The sequence below is a fragment of the Emydura macquarii genome, unplaced genomic scaffold (genome assembly GCF_026122565.2).
Source record: "Emydura macquarii macquarii isolate MOO-44397 ecotype Brisbane River unplaced genomic scaffold, CSIRO-AGI_Emac_v2 contig_719, whole genome shotgun sequence".
NCBI lineage: Eukaryota > Metazoa > Chordata > Testudines > Chelidae > Emydura > Emydura macquarii.
Window position 1 is genome coordinate 17473975 of NW_027130856.1, and position 19819 is coordinate 17493793.

Genomic DNA, 19819 nt, shown 5'->3' on the forward strand with positions numbered 1-19819 from the left:
GGCATTTCATTCTGTGGACAGTGGGATTGTTGTCCTATTCATTAAAAAACCAAATATTCAAATATAAAATATTGTTAAAGTATTTGATTTTATACCAGTTTTTATTTTAACTTGAAGATCAACCTATATATAACCTAGGCACTGTCCATACATTCAGGAAATCTTGAGCATGTGTACTTTGGTTTGTTATAAGACGACTAGTCTTTCTAGACAGCCCCTTAAAATATTTGGTAGGCTCCATGAAAGTAAAGTGAAGTGACTTGCATGAAACTTCATCTGCATCAACAAACCACCCGTTGGGAAGCAAAAATCTGAACGCCTTTGGACGATCTTTAAATGAACCTTAACCACAGGAGATGGTGAAGAAGTAGAAAGACAGAATCACAGAGAGGGTCAAGGAATGCCAACATAATATTAAAATGGAGCAGAGACGTGCCAGAAAAATATTATAAATGTAGAGATTAAAGAGAGAGAGAAATAGTTAGGAGACAATATACTTAGATTGTAAAGTAATCGGGGAAACTTTTTTTGTTCTATTTGCACAGTACCTACCACAATGGGGTCCTGGTCCATGACTAGGGCGTCTAAGAGCTACCACAGTACAAATGATAAGAGAAAGACCTAAGGAGCAGAATAGGACACCAGGTTGGAGTGCTGGAGCCAGGAGAGTCAAAAGAAAGTCAGAAAAGACAGAGATCGTAGAACAAGGAAATAGAGGTGGACTCAGAAATAAGAATTATGAACACTGCTGATAACTGAGAATGAGTACAAGGAGCTGTGGACAAAAATCATATGTGATCTTGTAATTCTAGACTATTTCACAATGCACATGAACAAGGGAATAAAGTTTACAAGATATCAAGTTGTGGTTGGAACTCAGAATCTGGCCTATCAGCACTAATGCTACCAGAAGTGGAGTAGCCAGAAAATTGAGAAAACAAAGGGCAGAAGTCAAGGGCAGATGAGGTGTTTGTATCTTCTCTTATGCTTAGCTTGTAAGCTCCTTGGGGTAGGGATGTCTGTTTGTTTGGTGTTTGTACAGTCCTTAGCACTATGGGATCCTGACATATGGTTGAATCCCTAGGTATTATGACAAGGCAAATAGATTAATAATAATAGCATAGAAGGTAGAGTCAGAGGGTACACTCGCAACAACACTTAGAAAGAGAGAATGACTTGACTCCAGAGTCTGCGCTGATCTATGTGCCTCAAGCTTTCACTGGACATTTGGCCTGAGACTTGAAATGCTGCCAGCGCTCCTGGTGATGATTGCCTTGGCACATTAGAGATTGATGCCTGCTCCAAGTCCTCTGAGGCAGTGCTTGACTTAGCAACCTGCACCTGATACATGCTGTGTCAGGGATACACGCTTATGTTTCAAGCATTCTAAAGCTTCAACCACCAACCTGGGTGGAGGAGCTGAGTACTTCAAGGCCATCAGAGCTCTCATACAGGTCCTAACCTAAGAACAAAACATTTGTCTGTGTTTCAGGATTTACCCACATAGACAGATGGGAGAGATGAAAGAAAGCTGTGGAAAAAAGCTAGAATCAACTTGCAACGGCCACTACAGAAAGCGCTAAGGTACCATACACAGCAGCAGTTCAAGATGCTTTCTATCAGCAAAGAGAAAGGAATGGAGAATTGAAGTTTTAGGAGCTGTTGCATCCCCTCAGCAGCCTTGGGTATGTACCACCTACTGCCAAGGTGGTTTAAGAGATTTAGTATCATAAAGCTTGGGGAATTCCACCAGTGCAGGTCCTGGAAATATGGACACGCAGTGAGATAGGAATCAATTGCAATATTGAACTTTGGAAGAATACTATGTGGTGCAGCTGTCTGGGCAGTGCTTATACAGAATAAAATCTGTTTAATGAGAGTTTAAAAATATTAGCTGACAATTAAATAATGACAAACTGAGATGGGATCATTTGGTAGACATGTGAAGAAAAGGTGTTCGATATCAGTAGGGTGTGTGAAATTAGTAGGGTAACAAAGGCCAGATTCTCACAAGTGGTCAGCCCCTGCAGTTGATGCCAGATATTCAAAAGAGTTCCACTCCCGTTTAGGCCCCAGAATGAAATGGCAAGAATTTCAAAAGTGATCAGCACCAGCAGCAGCTTTCATTGAGGTCTCAGCTGGATGCTGAGCACATTTGAAAATCTGATGACTCCATTCAGGTGCCCAAATAGGAGCTGTTGGGTGCTGAACACTTTTCAAATCCTGGTTTTAGGGGCTGATCCTGCTCCCACTGCATCAAAGGTGTATCACAGACAGTCACTGAAACAGACAGTAGAATACAACTACTTCCTCCTGTACAGTTCTTTACTGTTTGCACTATATGTTCAATAATTGAAAATGGAGAGAAAGTATCTACTCAACAAGCTGCTTCAGACATTTTTGTGACAGTGCGCCACATTTGATAACACTCTTCTGGTTTTCCCCCAGAGGAAAATAAAGACATATTTAATACTCTCATGTGAGGCAATAGATCCAGATTCTGAGTTCATGCCTGTGATATCGTCTGCTTGAGTACTGGCCAATTGAGGATAGGGTGATCAGATGTCCTGATTTTATAGGGATACTCCCAAGATCCAGAGCTTTGTCTTATATAGACACCTATTACCCTCCACCCCCACCCTGATTTTTCACACTTGCTATCACCCTAATTCAGGCTCCATTCTGTCTGGAATATTGACTTCCAGCTCAGGCAGTTGCTCTTTGTTTTTAGAGTTCCCTTGATGTGAAGAGCCTTTATTGACAGAAAACAATGTATTGCCTAATGCAGGAACTCTATTGATATCTTAATGAGATTAGATCTCTTCCTTCCTGCTGCATGAGACAGCAGTTACTAATACGCAATTGAGGTGTTTCTGGAACTAAAATGTTGTTAGCTTTATGGCCTTTCACTCCCGAAAGTTTATGCTCCTGATCTGACCATGTTTCTTGTTCTGACATGTCTCTGAAATGCATGCCCCAAGCTCTCATTGCTTTATCTCTTCAAGGTACTGAGACAGGCTCTTCCTGCATACTTATAATTTGGGTCACCACCTCTATAGGCAACATCTGACCAGGGGCATATAAATGCCATCTGTTATACATACACTTCCTATTGGCTTCACTTGAGGTTGCATGGATATGTATGAGGACTGAAGTGGGCCCCCGCTCTGCATTTGATAGTTGTGCATTTATGGTTTCTGTTAACAGACTGTAGTTCCCAAATTCTTATCTCAAACCAATGAAATTCCATTGATCTTGGCAGACTTCAGCAAAGTTGCACTGATGTAACTATGACCAGAGCCATGGCTCAGGTTTCCACCAGCAGGTGTTGAACCATTCTCAGATGAAGCTTAAGCCATAATGAAATGTCTCTGCACAACCCCATGGTTCTTAGTAACCTTGGAAATGTCTTAGATAATAATACATGTTCATTTTTAAGTTAAACTATTGTCATTGGAATCTTTGCATATATTTTATCTGATGGCAATATAGTTTATACTCTTCTTTTTCTTCCATTGAATGGTGTATCCATTTCAAGGGAACTAATCTGCTTTTTGCTGAATTTGATAATAAATCAATAATTCTGTGATATTCTTTCCTTAATGCCTATTATTACTCTTTTTTAGCTATGGACACTGCTCCTATGCAAGCGGCTCATACTAAAATGTCATCCAGTCATTATAGCTAGGTGTGGATTCGCTGAGCTCTCAGTGTGACTATCAATTTTGGAACCTTTGTGTATACCTTGGGAGAAGCTGAAAGAAAGGAGTGGTATTGGTAATAGGTGTTCATATAAACAAAATAGAGGAATCTTTTACCACATAGGTGAATGGGTGTTTGTAAATATGCTTCATCTAAATCCAATCTCCTAGACCAGCGGTTCTCAACCGGTGGTACGCGTACCATTGGTGGTACTTCGAAGAAGGCTGGGTGGTATGCGAGCTGTACCGCGCCGCCAAATCCGCCGCTGAAAGTTCCCCCCCTGCCGCCGTGAAACCCCACCGCCGCCGAAATTCCCCCCCACCCAACCCCGCGAAACCCTGCCGCCGAAAAGGGGCAAACAGCGGCAGGGTTTCGGCGGAGGGCATTGTTTCCCCCATGTAACCCCGCCGGCACCGAAAGTCCCCCCCCACCGCCGCCGAAAGTCAAGTGGTACTTGACCTGACTGTACCTGACCCGAGTGGTACTCGGGAAAAAAAGGTTGAGAACCGCTGTCCTAGACAACTGGCTAAAATAGATTATAATGTTTTAAAGACTATACACATTTGTTAAATTTCGTCAGGACTAGAGAGGGATGAAAATTGGAATTTCAATCCCACAGGAAATTCCAATATTTCAGTATTTGTTTTCATCCTGAATTGGAGATTTAAATATAAAAAATTTTCACAGATGGAAAGTTCCAAAAAAATTAAATTCAGAAACTGCAAAACGTTTTATTTTGCATTGGTTCAAACATTAAACTGTATCTGTCTATGGTGGCACAGTGCCTCATGAGAGTTCTTTGGGTGGCTCATGCTCTCAATGTTTCCTATGGGCCAAACTCCCAGGTCAGACTATGTTTCCCATGATGCACACACAGTCATGTGACTCCCCTGATCCACCACATGGCTCAATCAGAGCCATTTGGACAAAAGAAAATCATGGGAAAAAGAGAGATCTTGAGGGAGACATGAGTACAGAAAAAATTATTAGAAATGATTGAAGAGTGGGAGTTGTGTTATTTGGAATACAAATGAAGTTATGGTGGGATCGAATAAAGAATCCAGTTCAAGTGGATGGCATGATGTGTGTGTCATCCAGTCCCATTTACATTCAAATGGATTAAAATGAATTACTTGTGTCTGGGATGAATTTCACCCGGGCGCAGCATACCAGCACGAGGCCTATACACTACTCTGAGGGCTTAAGAGGGACCTATGTGGTGCACAGACTTTGTGCTAGCTCTCTAAACAAGGGCGAATATCACGCTTAGAGCTTCAATATCCCATTTGTGTCTCAGACAGCTTCAAACTTTTGGACCCAATGCTGCTGTTAATGGTGTTTATGGCAAAACTCTCAATGACTTAAATGAGAACAGGACCTGGGCCCATACTGTTAAAACGTCATGCTATCCAGATCTTTAATTTTGAAAGTGTCAGATAAAATATATTTAGTAATTATTGTCATGAATGACTCCTCAAGCATTACATTGCTGTTTTTTGCTAAGACATAACATATTTGTACAGTTCCATAGACAGACATCAGGCCAGGGCCTCAGATGGGAAGGTGCTTTTGTCTTGAACTGAGCTACACTAATTTACGCTGGCTGAAAATCTAGCCCATGATGATAGAGTCATAGAAGGTTAGGGTTGGAAGTCTGATCCCTTGGTCAAAGCAGGGCCAACCCCAACTAAACCATCCACATCAGGGTTTTGTCGAGCTTCACCTTAAAAACCTCAAAAACCCTTTTTGTACATTAAAAATGTAATTTTTTAATGTCAGGTCTCAAATTATTGAACCTAAGTGTTTAATTTTTTAAATAATCATTTACATAGATTCCAAGGCCAAAAGGGACCATCTAGTCTGACCTCCTGTATAGCACAGGCCATAGAACTTCCCCGAATTAATTCCTAGAGCATATCTTTTAGAAAAACATCCAATCTTGATTTAAAAAGTGGCAATGATGGAATATCCACCATGAACCGTGGTAAGTTGTTCCACTTTAACACCACAGAGCAATTTTCTTTATTTATATTATTTTAACCTGCAAGAATTCAGGTGTATGCTTGTTTAACGTGTCTTACCTCAAAATCGCCTCCCTCAGGGATTCAGCAGCTCACCTCATTTAAGCTGTATCATAATTCACATTCTAGGAATTCTGAATAGCTGGATGATGTTCTAACTTCTGTATCCTGACATCAGTGAAATGACTAGGAGGTGATGGGGAAGGATTTAAAGAACCATACATCACTGCATCCAAGATCGTGCCTTTGAAGGATTATTCTGAATTGGAGCATGGAAGAGTGCGGTCACATTATCCCCAGGAATAGCACCCAGCTTTCCTTCAGTAAGCGCATTGTGCCTTTCTTTCCAGGGTTTTCTGGCCAATATAGAGTTGGGGAGGTGACAATGATCACACCTTCTCTTCACCAACAGTGGGATATCTACTGCCAGAAGCAGAGCTAGCCCCACACAGTTTTGTATTCACTCAACCACAAGGACAGTGATAGAATCAAGCACATGCATAGAAATGTAAAGTGGGACTGGAATGGTGCTGAAGGAGGTATGTATGCAGCCCAAGAGAGAATTATCAGATGTGCGAACTTCTCTTTGGACTGTGGAAAGGAACAGATTAAATTTGCCCTGGTTCACTTCCCCTCTGATGTATCACAGCAAATTTCTTGCACTGATTCGTTTTAGTAACTCTGGGCCAAGCCCTGCTCGCCTTATTCACACAAGCAGTCTCATCTAAATCAGTGGGGCTGCTTGCATGACTTAAGGCAAGTAGGGTTTAGCTCTGTATTTCTCATAAAACAGTCAATTACATCCCTTATTTAGGCAAAATCCAGCACATTTCTGGTTATGTCTACAATAAATGAAAGAAAACATCCAGCTTTCAAACAGTTTGATAAATACCCACGTCATACCAACATCAGCTTGTATCAGATAACATCTGAAGGAGAGAAGTCACCTGAAAGGATATGAATGTACCAAAATTTTAATTGCTGCTCTTCTGACTGGATGGAAAGGACTAAGTACATACAAGGCAGGAGTGGCACTAAATCGAAAGATTGTCTTCCCTTTGTTCAGTACTATAAATGTCTGGAAAGCAAAATGGAAAATTAAATGAAAACATTTAGTATTTGCATTTATGTACTAGGGCCCACACACCCATCTCGCAACTGCAGATTCCCTTCCATCCCAGTGCCCCAACTTCCTTCCCAGATCCTTCCAGTTGTGAATTGCCATTCACCCAATGAACAGTTCCCCAAAAGATTTTCCCAGATGCAGAGTCTTTGTCCACATCTTGAAAAAAGTCCCAAACTTTCCTCCCCATCTCCCTCTGAGCTGCAAATTCCTTTCTGTCTTGTACAGATTTCTCTGAAATGCTGTGCCACCCACAGTGGTATCCGAGAAATTCATCTTTTTCCCAAACTAAATGTGTGTGGTAACTGATGACCTTGTAATTGTGAGTTAGGATGCTCAAACCTTGCAGGACCAGGTTATGAGAATCCCATTGTGCAGCACAGCTTGATCTTGAGAGCCATCTCAACCCAACTCACATGCTCCAAAACAGTTCAGAGTATTTTCTGAATGAAGACACATTGCTCTGCCTGAACTATGATGGAAATGCTCATACATAATAATCATCTTCTTCCTCTTATCTCATCATCTGGGGTTGGGTCATCATGCGGAGGCAGCACTAAGGTCCACCTGCTTTCCATCTTCTTTGATGGAGTCCATCCATTGCTTCCTCAGCTTTCCTCTGAGTCTCTTTCCTATCAACCTCTCATCTCATGCTATTTTAACCAGGTCCTCCTCATTCAACCTCTGCATGTGTCCAAATCCACAAAGTTGCACTACTTGGCTTTTGTCAGCCACATCATGATTTTGATTTCCATCCTAATACTTGCATTGCAAATTCCGTCTCTTTGTGAAACTCCTCTATGGTGTGAAGACATCTCATCTCAGACACCTCTAAGTGTTAAACCTGCTGTCTCTTTTATCATCCCTGCTTCTACACTATACAGCATTGTGGGGCACACCACTGTTCTGTACAGTTGGGATCTTAGTCTCAGTAGCATAGGCTTGTCATACACAACCCCTGTGACGTTATTCCATGCTCTTCCAGCACTTCCCAATCTGGACTATATATCATGTTCAAATTTGTCTTCTTCCCAAGCACCAAAGTACTTGAATTGGCCAGTCTGGTTTAGTCTCAGTCCATTAACCTCCAAGTCCAATTTCTCTGTGGCATCTCTACTGACCCACATGATCTCAATCTTAGTCATGCCCATTTTCATCCCATGCCATTTTAGCTGGTTATACCAGTGGTTTACTATTTCTTCTAGATCTTCTTCTGAGGATGCACTTATTGGTATGTCGTCTGCATACAGCAGCCAGTTCATGCATAATACCCTCCACTAATTCCTTCTTTTATTCACCAAGTAGAGATTCTTAGCCAAATTCTCACATAGGATGAGCACCTCATTGCCAGGACTATCTGACCCCGCAGCCAACGTAGCTGGGACACAGGGGTTCACCCCATGGTCACCCTAAGCAAAAGGGAGCCTCAGGTGGCAGAAAAATAATACAGAACCTCTTATACTCTTCTTCCTTCCTGTTGCCAGCATATCAGGGGAATGAAAACAGCTAGGCAGCTGGGAAAATGCCCTAACTGTGCACAGAGAGATTGACCTGCATGTGTGGCAGCAAGTTCAGGGCCTTTCAGATGTGAGTTTTAAGCAATTTTTGCAACTCACCCATCAAGAATCTGGCTTTCAAGACTAAAATCCTGTTGCTTTTGCCTGTATTTAAATAGCCACAGATTATTATAGATTTATTCAAGACATTTCAGATAAATAATCTAGTTCGGTGTCTATTTAACTTTTGTTACTTTTGCTGTAAAAATTTTGTACAACATGTGAACAAAAATGCCAGTGATTACATCAGGGAAACATACAGTAATTTCACATACAGGTTGGTTGGGGAAAACATATAGTCAAGAGGAATATATCAAAAATTGAAAGTTCTCAAAATGTGTGTTTGCGTGTGTTATTTTCTCAGACATGTTCTAATGTGTTTGAAGTATAGGAAAATCAGTTGTAGTAAGCAAGTTATGCAGTAAAGCTGTCAACAGTCTTTTGAGACAGCTGTTCATACTGTAGTGGCTCTGGTCCAGCTCACACAATTCTCACCAGGTGATATTCACTCCAGGATGAAATACACCCTTGTGGAGAGGGCGAGCACATTGCATCACTTAAATCCCTTTTTAAGCTGTATTTTAACAGCTTAAACAGGACTGAAGTGGTGCATGGGCTCTTGCTGTCTCTCTGAATTTCACCTTTGAGGAATGATTTGCATTTATACCGCTTATGCTGTGTAGGTGATATTCCCTCCTGTGCAGAAGGCCAGTACAAGGCCCGAGACACCATATAAACCCTTAACAAGAAGGGCTTAAATTAGGTTTAAGTAATTCACAGAACCTTGGTCCTGGCATAAATTTCACGCAGAAAGAAAGGTACAGTAAATGGAACCCACAATTTAATTTAACTCATCTAATGCTTTTCTCCCATGTAACGATGTGTGTTCATACTCAACGTTACTTGAGCTAAGCTTTTATTCCACTATGCCCTTCTGTTTAATTCTTTGGAGGAAGTTCTGCCCACATTAGCTCTCCAATCCTTAAACCAGAAGAAACCATTTTTACTGGCCACTGAGCGAGAAAAGACAAAAGCCAGACACCCCCACATCAAGTATCTCTGATCTTAGAAAGCAAATGTAAAACAACACACACTTCTGAAGGCTCTAACCTTGTGGTCACTGTAGTAAGGGTCGAGATCCTCCAGTGGTTCCCCAATGAGCTCTGGAGGAAGAGTCCCATAGATATCAGGCAACTTTTTGCAAGCTTGTAAATCAAACTGAGGCCGAGGCTTTTCTTCATCATCCGGCTGATCTCTGTACTCCTGCTTGGCATTCCTTGCAAGTTTCTCTGCAATTCGTTTCTCAATAGCAGCCAGGGATTCAGGTGTGAACTGGTGGAAGCTGTTAGAACCCGGTGATAACAAGAAGTCGGCCATCTTTTCATCCTGTTTCTTCTGTACTGGTCTTTACTCCGAGTAGTGGAAGCAACTAAAACAAAAGGGGTCAAGATAAGTGACTACAGAACTGGCAAGCCAACAAACATGAGTTAGCAAAAATCAGGTAACCTTTTGCCCATTTGTATGTTGCCAACAGAACACTAGGGAAAATAAAACTAGTTGGAAAAGTAGTTCAAATGAGGTACTGTCCAATCTCGAGAGTGATCAAATCTGGGTAAAATTTTGAAAAGGACCTAAGTCCCATTTTCAAAAGTAATTTATGTACTTAGGTGCTTACATCTCTTTGAAAGTCATTGGGATTTAGATCTTTGAGTTGCTTCAGTGCATTTGAAAATCTCCACTTTAAGCTTCTGTAACATTTTCTTACATCACTTATTCTCTTTTAGGGACAGGAAGGGCATCTTCCACATTCACATCAGTGCCCTGAACAGCTGCACATTTTCTCCTGCTTTACACCTCATTACCCTAGAAAAGTGGAGGCACAAATGTTCAGATATGCATGACTAAAGTTAGGCACCTAACTCCATATTTGGACACTTCAGTAAAAGTGGTCTGATTTTCACAGGTGCGGAGCAATCAACATTTCCAATTAAGCACCTCTAAAAATCAACCCACTTCTATTTAGTTATCTAAGTACAGACTGATTTAAAAGAATAACCTTTGGCACCCAAGACTGAATATCTTGGCTTGAGTATGCTTCCTATTCAACACTCCCAATCCCTGCCAGAATGCATAATAAGTGACTGGTACTGGAAATTCTTGCATCTATATTAACTTACAAGAATAAAGTGTAAAAGCAAAACCACAACAGAAGAATAATGTCATTTTAGGGAAGATCTGTAAGGCCACATTGACAGCTGTTAAGATTAATGTAAAAATACATTATATTAAGAAAACTGATGTAAATTCATCCCTATGCCAAGAGCCTGCACAACACCCATTCACTGTTTAAGCTCCATTGAAGCCGTATTTTGAAGTCTTCTGTGAGACTTGAACAGCCTTGAGCCCCCTACCCAAGGGTGGGTTGAGAAATGTTTTGCCAGCAAGAGTAATCTTCACTCTCTAATATGTATCAATAAAACACATATTACACAAGAAACGAAGAGGTTTTTTATTTATTTCACAGCAGCAATAAATTAAAATCTAACAGAGTAACAAACAAAGTCAACTCAGGTTTTGAGGTGTGGGACACTATTGCTTTGGCCTGCATATGCAGGACATGTGTTTTGTTCAGCTACTATTATTTTTCTCTGCTTTCAAATATTATTTGTCTACTTATACTGGATACATCCAGATCGTTTGCTTCTATTAAGCTCTGTGATGACAGCATTTTTGTTAGCAAACAAACCTTTAACTGGACCTTGTATGACAAAGAGCATATTTATTGACTCAGTTTATTTGAATAAAGCAGTTTTACAAATAGCCATTGTTTTTCCTGTTCTGACTTTGTTTTAAGATGAATTCATTAGATTGTCATTGATCACGGCATATCATAGGTGAATGACTTGCATATCCTGTACATCAGACTTCACATTGCTGCCAAGCTGAACAGCTAGGGATCAAATGAATTAGTACACTGTCTTGGGCTCAAATAATCTATACACACTTCTGCAGTTCTATTTTTCCTTTATTTTCCCCCCTTTTTCCCCTCCTTATATCACCTTTGTCATGAAAAACAGGAAATTACAAAAGCCTTTCAACAAACAAGAAATGAGTTGTTTTACACTCTCATTGTTCTCTGACTCAACACCATCACTGCAAACCAATGGTATTTTAGTTCCCATAATGACATCAGTAGACATGGGCCAGCTAATCCTCTTGTCCTTATAATGTGAAACTTGTCTAAGTGGTTGCCGAAGGGAATGACAAAAATTAGTTGATTAACAGAGGTGGTCTCCTGATAGAAGTGGAGCACTGTAGCCAGTACATTTAGGGGGTATTTTGAGGTAGTTTCTTAGGACAGGAGTTTGCCTGAGTAGAGTAATCCTGTAAACATGTTTCTGTGTACCTGTATCGATCTCAAGAGTCTATGCACTATAGAGAGAAGAGCAAATCAGTGCTATTCACTCATGTACGCAGGTAGTAGCTTTTCTATTCACGTTGCACAAATGAAAATTACTACGCAAGGAGCCTAACTTCTCTGGTGAAGTCAGGAGTAACTTTGTTGAAGTTACACCACTACCAGACTGGCATGTGTGGAGAATCAAATCCCTAGTGCAATTAATTGGAGAATCAGGCTAAGTGCCCCAATTCTGACATGGAACCAAATTTGTGCTTGGAGCAGAAGGGAGATGATTATATACTACCTCTGTTGTCCCCAGAGCTGTAGAGGAGCTCAGCCCATGCACACTCTTAAAATGTGTAATGAGGAGGCAAGGTTTCCGCAAAACCTTGCATCACCCCTTATACACCTTGACCGCATTTTGCAGACAGAGGTGAACTAGCTGCATATGTATGCATAGTGCAGCCTTCCTTAGCAGTACTTTTTACAAATGTAACGTGAGAATGTGTGGAAAGTTTACTGTGTAAGCCCATCATACAACATTCCATGGGACATAAGGTGTCACATCAAAATTAATTTTCACTAGAACACTTCTAAGACACTTCTCCTTAATGAGGGCTATTTCCATATCTTAATGAAATCTGCAACTCCTAGTGAGGGAATGAGAAAGGAAATTCTGCATTCTCTTTATGCTCAAAAACAGACGAACCATTTTTCCCTCAAACTTTGTTTTTTAAAAGAAAAAGACAACTTTCAAACACAGACTGAGCCTTGAAAATTTCAGTCCGAAAGAGGGAAGTTTCAGAAAGTTCTAAGTGACTAAAACTAAAAGTGTTAGAATGGAAATGGTTATGCAATCTTAATTACAGCAGTTACAGTTACTCCTTTCTAATCTCTTATCAAGATTTTTATTTGCCATCATTTTCATAAAGGAAAAAGCTTGAAATGTTTTTCATTCTTACACTACATTTGTCAAACCTCCTACATTTCAAAGTATATGTTTAATATAGTTATTCTTCAATCTCAGATATATTAAGGAAATGGCCAAAATGATTTAATGGGTCTTAATCATATCTAATTTTTCCTAATCTATGAATTACAAACATTTCCGCAAATAGCCTGGCTTAGTCCAGATGTTTCTAAACACAATTTGAAAGCACACAACTTAAACAGGAAAATCACCAGGGACTGAATCAAAGAGCTGAAATGCAGTTTTTTTTAATGCGATAATGGCTGCTGTGAATCACATTTTTCACAAATGTGGATATTTCCACTCCTTTCGGGTACATTTTTAAAGAGTGAACCTTTAAGACCTATCCAACAGTGTGTCTGTAGTATCATTATGCACGGAATGAACATTTCTCTCTTTAATCCTACTTAAACCCAGGCAACACCAGCTTGTGCTGATAAAAATGGATTGGTTATATAAACAAAAGGTTGATCAGATATCAAAGTACTAACACAACTGGTTTCTATGTCATAATAGCAAATGGAAACCACCAGCAAAAAAGTTGCCAGTATTAACAATGATATTATTCAATGAGATCAGTCCCTCTTCTAGGAATTGTAATCCTTTATCTACTTTTCTTCACCCTGAAGATGTCTTTCAGTTTTTATTCTTAAAGGTAAAGTCACCTCTGTGCAGAAAGTCAGCACAAGACCCTTGCACCACTACAGTGGGACTTAAGCTCTCAAAACAGGGCTTACATGGTGTGAATGTTTGTGCTGGCTCTCTAGTGTTGAGACAATTGGGTCTACAAATTTACACTACTCAACTTGAGAAGTGAGTGAAAAGTTCATGGAATGTCACACTACCCTGTAACAAATGTTCATAGGAAAAGGTGCAAAAGCAAGACAGAAAGACTGAATTAGTATGAACTAAAAAACCTACCGATAATCTTAACACAATCTTTGAATTACAAGAGTCCTGTAGCACCTTAGAGACTAACAAATTTCTGTGGGTATAAGCTTTCGTGGGCTGCAACCCACTTCGTCAGATGGGCTGGGGCTACTTTTTCATGCATCTGACGAAGTGGGTTGCAGCCCACTAAAGCTTATGCCCACAGAAATTTGTTAGTCTTTAAGGGGCTACAAGACTCTCGTCGTTTTTGCTGTATACAGACTAACATGGCTACACCTTTGGAACTTTAATCCTTAAATTGTATGACTGGTAAACAAGAGTAGAGGACCAGAGCTCAGGGAACAACTTAAGTGGGGGACAAAATAATGAAGGGATGGACTCTTCCACCCATCATGCCTTTTTGGGAGCCTTAAAGAGAAAGATTGGGGGTCAAAATTGGCTACTGGAAAGACCTTCACCATCATGGCTGCCATCCCCACCATCTCCTGGGACCCCGACCTTCTCTGTCCTAATCCTGAGAGATATCCTAACAAGACCAGACCAGACCAGAGGAACCCAGATGACACCACCATTTCCACTGGCTCCAGCTAGATCCCAAATATCACTTAGGATGTGAGACTTGGTCTCTCCTGCCTTTCTCCTCTTTCCTGGCTCCATGTATCCTTTTCTTTCCCCACCTTATTTCTTCTCTTTCCTATCTCTCTCCTTTTTCCTTCTGTCTAATAACAGTCTGGCTTAGTCAGCCAAGGCTGGATATTTTCCAACACTGTTGTAAGCCTGTGACTTGAAAGAGGCAGCTAATTACCAATGCCATACGCAGCCCAGTGCTGGTATGAGTTTGCCAGGTCTTGGGATGGCTGATAAGACTGTGTGCTGTGCCTGTGTTTATCCAAGGCTACAAGTGAAAGTCAGTGCCCAAGACAGAAGATGCATTTCTATCTTTGCTGTTCTATTCTCTCCCTCTTTTTTGTGTGCTCGTTTTGTTTTGTCTGCTAGGAAATAGGATCAGACTTTAACAATAGAGATGGGCTGGGCTACTGCTAACTTCTTCACTTGTCCCCAAAAGGACAAGTGTTACCATCTTTAATACCATCCAGAAGACTGTCAAACAAGGGTTTTTTTCCTTCTAAAACTCTCCCCAACTAAAGTGAAAGGGACCGAGGGATGGTGTTTGAATGAAAGCCTTATTTAATACCTCACATTTCAAATTCCTCTGTTTTCCTTCTTTCCTGTATCTGTAATAAAAGGTAAAAAGGCTGTTTAATGGTGTTTGCCATGGTACTAAGCAGGCTGAGGTCTCTGTATATCAAACCCTGAACCTTGTTTAACACCATTTAATGTTGGACAGTGAGTGGACTATGTTAACACTTTTAGGGCCCCTTTATTCCATCTAACTTAATACAACACTACACATGGATGACTTTCACCCTAAAGACCTGCTCATAGCTTGGGCTGCATACCTCTGCAGGAGTATAATGGGGACTCAGACCCCCAGCCCTTATGTTCCTCCATTTCCTCCTCAGACCATGGGCCAGAGTGCCCAGGAGCTAGCACCTGCTACTATCCACCTGGTGAAGGCTAGCAGCATATTACTACCCCTTGACATCAGGGGTAAATGGGTAGTCACAGTTCCTTCCCTGAGATATACCTCAGGTAGCACAGCAACATGTTTTGGATTATGGTCTGTGACCTTGTGTCACAATCTACATCCAAGTGAGAGGCAGGATAGCCTGCTCATTAGAGTGCTAGTCTGGAGATCAGGAACCCAGGTTCAGTTCCCTGCTCTGCCTCAGATTCCTTCTGTGAGCTTGGGGAGGGCACTATCTCTCTGTGCCTCACTGTAAAATGGGTACAATAGCTCTCCACTACCACACAGGAAGTAATAGCACAGGAAATAACAGCACTTCACTACCACCCAGGAAGGTTATAGATACGTTAAATACGTTAAAGGTTCACAGGAACTCACATGGCTCCTCCTTATAAAGCATCTAAGTACTCACTGTCAGTTGAATGAAAGCAACGTGAGGGATGGTCTAGATATACTTAGTCCTGCCGTGAGTGCAGGGGACTGGACTAGATGACCTCTTGAGGTCCCTTCCAGTCCTACGTTTCTAGGAATAGTGCTCAAAAGGCTAATGGCTAGATTTTGCCATCCTTGCTTATGTTGAATAGTACCTTACTCCTCAGTTACACCCATGGATTTCAATGGGACTCCTCACAGAATAAGCTAGTACTCAACATGAACTAGGGTGATAGACTCTAGCCCTTAACAAGCAATAATGCTTCCATTTGAATGGTATTAGATGAATTTGGAGCCCGATATTCCAAAGTTGTATTTTTTTTTTTTTTTGTAAGAAATATTTTGGTCTAAGTATACGCATTGCTGTCCAAAGTAACCCGGTGACAAAAATAATGATTAAAAAATCAGTTTCTTTTAAATCATGTGATGCTGTGCATCACATTTGCTTCATCACCCCACCCCTTTGATATGATCTCTTTGGCATTTTCCTTTGGCCTCCAGAGTGGAGTGCCATCTCCAGCAGTGCAAAGCATGGGTATATAGAGATAGGGACATGAAGAGTGAATATGATGAACATTATAAAATTAGAGTTACTGTCATAGGTACACAAACTCATGTGTGCATGCACGTACGCAGGCATGCACACAATTATCCAGATTATAAAGAATTCAATATGGTACAGGGTGCTGAGGTATAAAGGTTCTATTGCCTTGGAATGGTTGTATAAGAACATTTTCAAAAGCACTTAAGTTACTTAAGAGCTTAGGTCTCATTGAAAAACAATAGGACCTAGGTTCCTAAGTGATTTAGGTTCTTTGGCAAAGTTTAATCACAATACACAAGAGGCATTTTAAGGCTCAGTTTATTCACATTTGTAAAGTCCTTCAAGTTCCTCAGCTGAAAGGTGCTAGGGGAGATTGTATACTGAATAACTTCTACATTGCTACTGATATGCATGTTCAGAGGGTATAATACATGAGAACAAGACAGGTGAACAGAATAAAACAGTCCTTCAAATTTTGCAAAATGCATGCATTACTTCTGCAAAAGCTGGCGTCTGTTTTATTTATTTTTTATAAAAGCATAATTTAGTCAAGTCCACATGAGATGATTTATTTAGTGATTGTTCCGAAGATGGATTATCATTGGTCAGATCATCTGATGTAACTCAGCGTAGCTCTGCTCATTTCAATGGAACTATACCAATTATAACAGCTGAGGATGCAGTCTATTGTGGTTAAGGACAGAAAGTAAAGGCATGTTTTAAAAATGTATAAAAACCTTTCTGACATATATGGTACTCAAAGCATGTTACCGGTGGTTTTTATTTTAAATTACTGCTAATGAAAGAGATCAAATTCACACGAAGTTGAAGGCCTCCATTTTTTTTTTTAGAATAAATACAGCACAAGCAGCAACTTGAAATTCTTAATGCTTCTTTGGTGTGTGTGTGCTGAAAGAGTTGCCTCTGTATGGAGCATTCAGCCATTACTTAGCCTCTTTGTTGAAACTGCAAACAGGGATATTGGCAATTGTGGTGATCGTTTTTGGGATACAAACACCTATTTGTTAGGAATGGGACTAATACCGGCAACTTATTTCACATAGTCCATAGAACAGTCAACAGATGGGAATGACTTGCAGTCACTACTAACCTGGGTCAGATTCAAGCTGGTGACTTACACATGAAAGGTTTTGTATCATGTTACCAATCCCCTGAGTCACACAGCCCTACATAGCAAACATTGTACTCAAAAGAAAAGAACTCAAATGTGGGTTTCCAAAACTCTCTAACAAAATCTCATTGAAGTGGCTAAGATTTTTATTATTCTAGGAAGATAGTTTAGGAAATGTACAATACTGAAGTAACTGGCCACATTCAAACTGTCACGTAAACACAGCTATGAGATTCAGTTTCCTTTGTTACATGCTTTGTCAGGCAGTCCTACAGGTTGCTATGACATCACAATGCGGTAATGAGACACTTCTTCCCTAAAACCAGACACATGTGTATACCTTGTGTGTAAACCAAAAGCAGAACTGGTGTAAGTAAAGGAAGGACTCAACTCAATTACATTCATGTCAGGAAAAAGCAGCAGCTTCCACAATATATCTAAAATGAAACCTCTGAATTACTGACCCTCAAATCCTTTATCAGCTTCCAACCAACTCTGCCTCGACGGTATCTGCTTGTAAATCCTGTTTAATGAGTTTGGCTGGCATCTACTGTAGCAGAATCATTGCATTCTGACATTACCATTGACTTATTGATAAGATAAAGTCTTCTGAAAACTAACATGAGCTAAAAGGAAATGAATTCCGGGGATTTCATCCTGATATTGAAGTAGTATTTGGGGAACAACAAATGTTCTGGCTAGAATTAAATACTGGTGCCAGGTAACAATTCATTGATGATTAAATACTTCATATTATTTTTAGTGAGCTAAAATATACTGCTTTCTTTTCAGGGGCTGTTATTTCAAATTACGCAGACTCTGGATTGTACAAATAAGTCAGCGGAGAGCAGTGCTGTACAGTTAACGATGCACATCTGTATAGTTTTCCAAATACTACAATTCACTGTGGCCCAACAGGTTTTGGTTCTGCATAAGCAGAGATTAACCTCAGAATTTATTCGCTGTAAACTATTCAGACTTCAGATTCAGGGCTAGGTTCCCACTTTGTTACCTTAAAAACAATGGCACAACATCAGCACGAAACTGATGTAATGGAGTGGGGTTCACTTCAGTTATTCAGCCCTGGATACAGTTACCACCTTGTAAACAGGAAGCACCTGTATGATGTCATTATACTAGCTCCATATTGGACCAAATCATATATACATTACCCACATGAGCAGTCCTATTCAAATCACATGAATAAAATATGCTAGATTTGGCCCAAGACACACTGATGTTCTTTTAAAAAGAAATTATAACATACAGGATGTTATGAAACGATGATTAAAACATGCCCTATAACTATTATGTGATAGCCATTGCTGATAAATAAAACACAGCTTTGTATGCTAATTGCCCAAAATCATGTTCTACATGGCTGGCTGGGCCACTATTGGAATGGTGGTACCTGTTAGATCACCCACAGAGTTCAGGTATGATATTACCAGCTTAATCCCCATGGCTACGAAGGTGTTTCACACATTGGAAGAAATAATAGTTCTACAGAAACAAATCAGCAGATAATATTTACACATTGGGCTGGCTTGAGTTCTGGGAGCAAAAACAGAGTCTCCGTCAATTGACACTGAATTAGAACAGGAATGAAGCATGAATTCCAAACACACATTTAACAGAAACTGGGAGGAAATAAAGCATTCCCCATTTCACATGAGATACACAGAGAGAGACTGAATTAGATGGTCTATGCGAATACTAGACATGAGGTGGGGAAATCAGGAGATGTAGACTACTTAACCCAGCATACGTAGGGAAGGCGCTGGGAGCACCAAGCATCCCAGATTCCCTCCTTGGCTCCACTGAACCAATGGACTCAGTCTGGGGCACCAGGCCCACCGGACTATCTTCCCCACTGCCTGCAACATAACAGGCTATTTGTTGCTGATTTTTGCTCAGAGACAGTGTTCAGCCACTTCCTCTTGTCCCCCACTGCACTCCCATCCTTCCTCATACCTGTAACCATTCTCCTTCCGCCTTCTTCTTCTCAGCCTTTTCCTACCCACTCCTGGGACATCTCCTCCACCCTATCTTTCATCCCCATCAACAAATCACCCCCACAAGCTAACCCATTGCATATACCCTCTTGCTTCCCTTACTCCTTTCACCATGGTTCTTCTGTATACCTCCTCCCACCCCAACCCCACCACCTGCAAGAAGTTTTAACCATCAAGTTGCACACACAGATGGCCCATGTGATCTTATGACTGCTGCCTTATTCTCCCTTCTCCAACTTGTCTTTCATTGTAAGTGCTTGTGGCCAGGGACTGTGTTTATGTATGGGTTTGGACAGTGCCCAGCACAGCGGAGCCCTGACCCTGAGTGGGACCTGTGAGTGCTACTGTAATATGAATATTAACCATCTGATGCCTGTGAGAGCCAAATCAAAGGTCGCAAATTTAGAATTACACTAGCAAAACTCTCTTTGTGGAGGTTCTTGAA

At 40.7% G+C, this 19819-nt stretch overlaps 1 protein-coding gene across 12 annotated transcripts in view; it reads right to left on the reverse strand.

Annotated features, from left to right (window-relative positions):
- Positions 1–19819, reverse strand: part of LOC137149266 (sodium channel protein type 5 subunit alpha-like) — a 319903-nt gene that overhangs the window by 250721 nt on the left and 49363 nt on the right. For 11 of the 12 annotated variants that reach the window (XM_067542779.1, XM_067542769.1, XM_067542778.1 and 8 more), the window contains exons 2-3: positions 9513–9831; positions 6681–6801 (exon numbers count right to left, since the gene is read on the reverse strand). In XM_067542779.1, the coding sequence (XP_067398880.1) occupies positions 6681–6801; positions 9513–9779 (388 nt within the window). In that variant the 5' untranslated portion in view covers positions 9780–9831. Of the gene's footprint in view, positions 1–6680; positions 6802–9512; positions 9832–10077; positions 10245–19819 lie in introns of those variants that run through there. The other variant, XM_067542772.1, reaches the window with a different exon arrangement.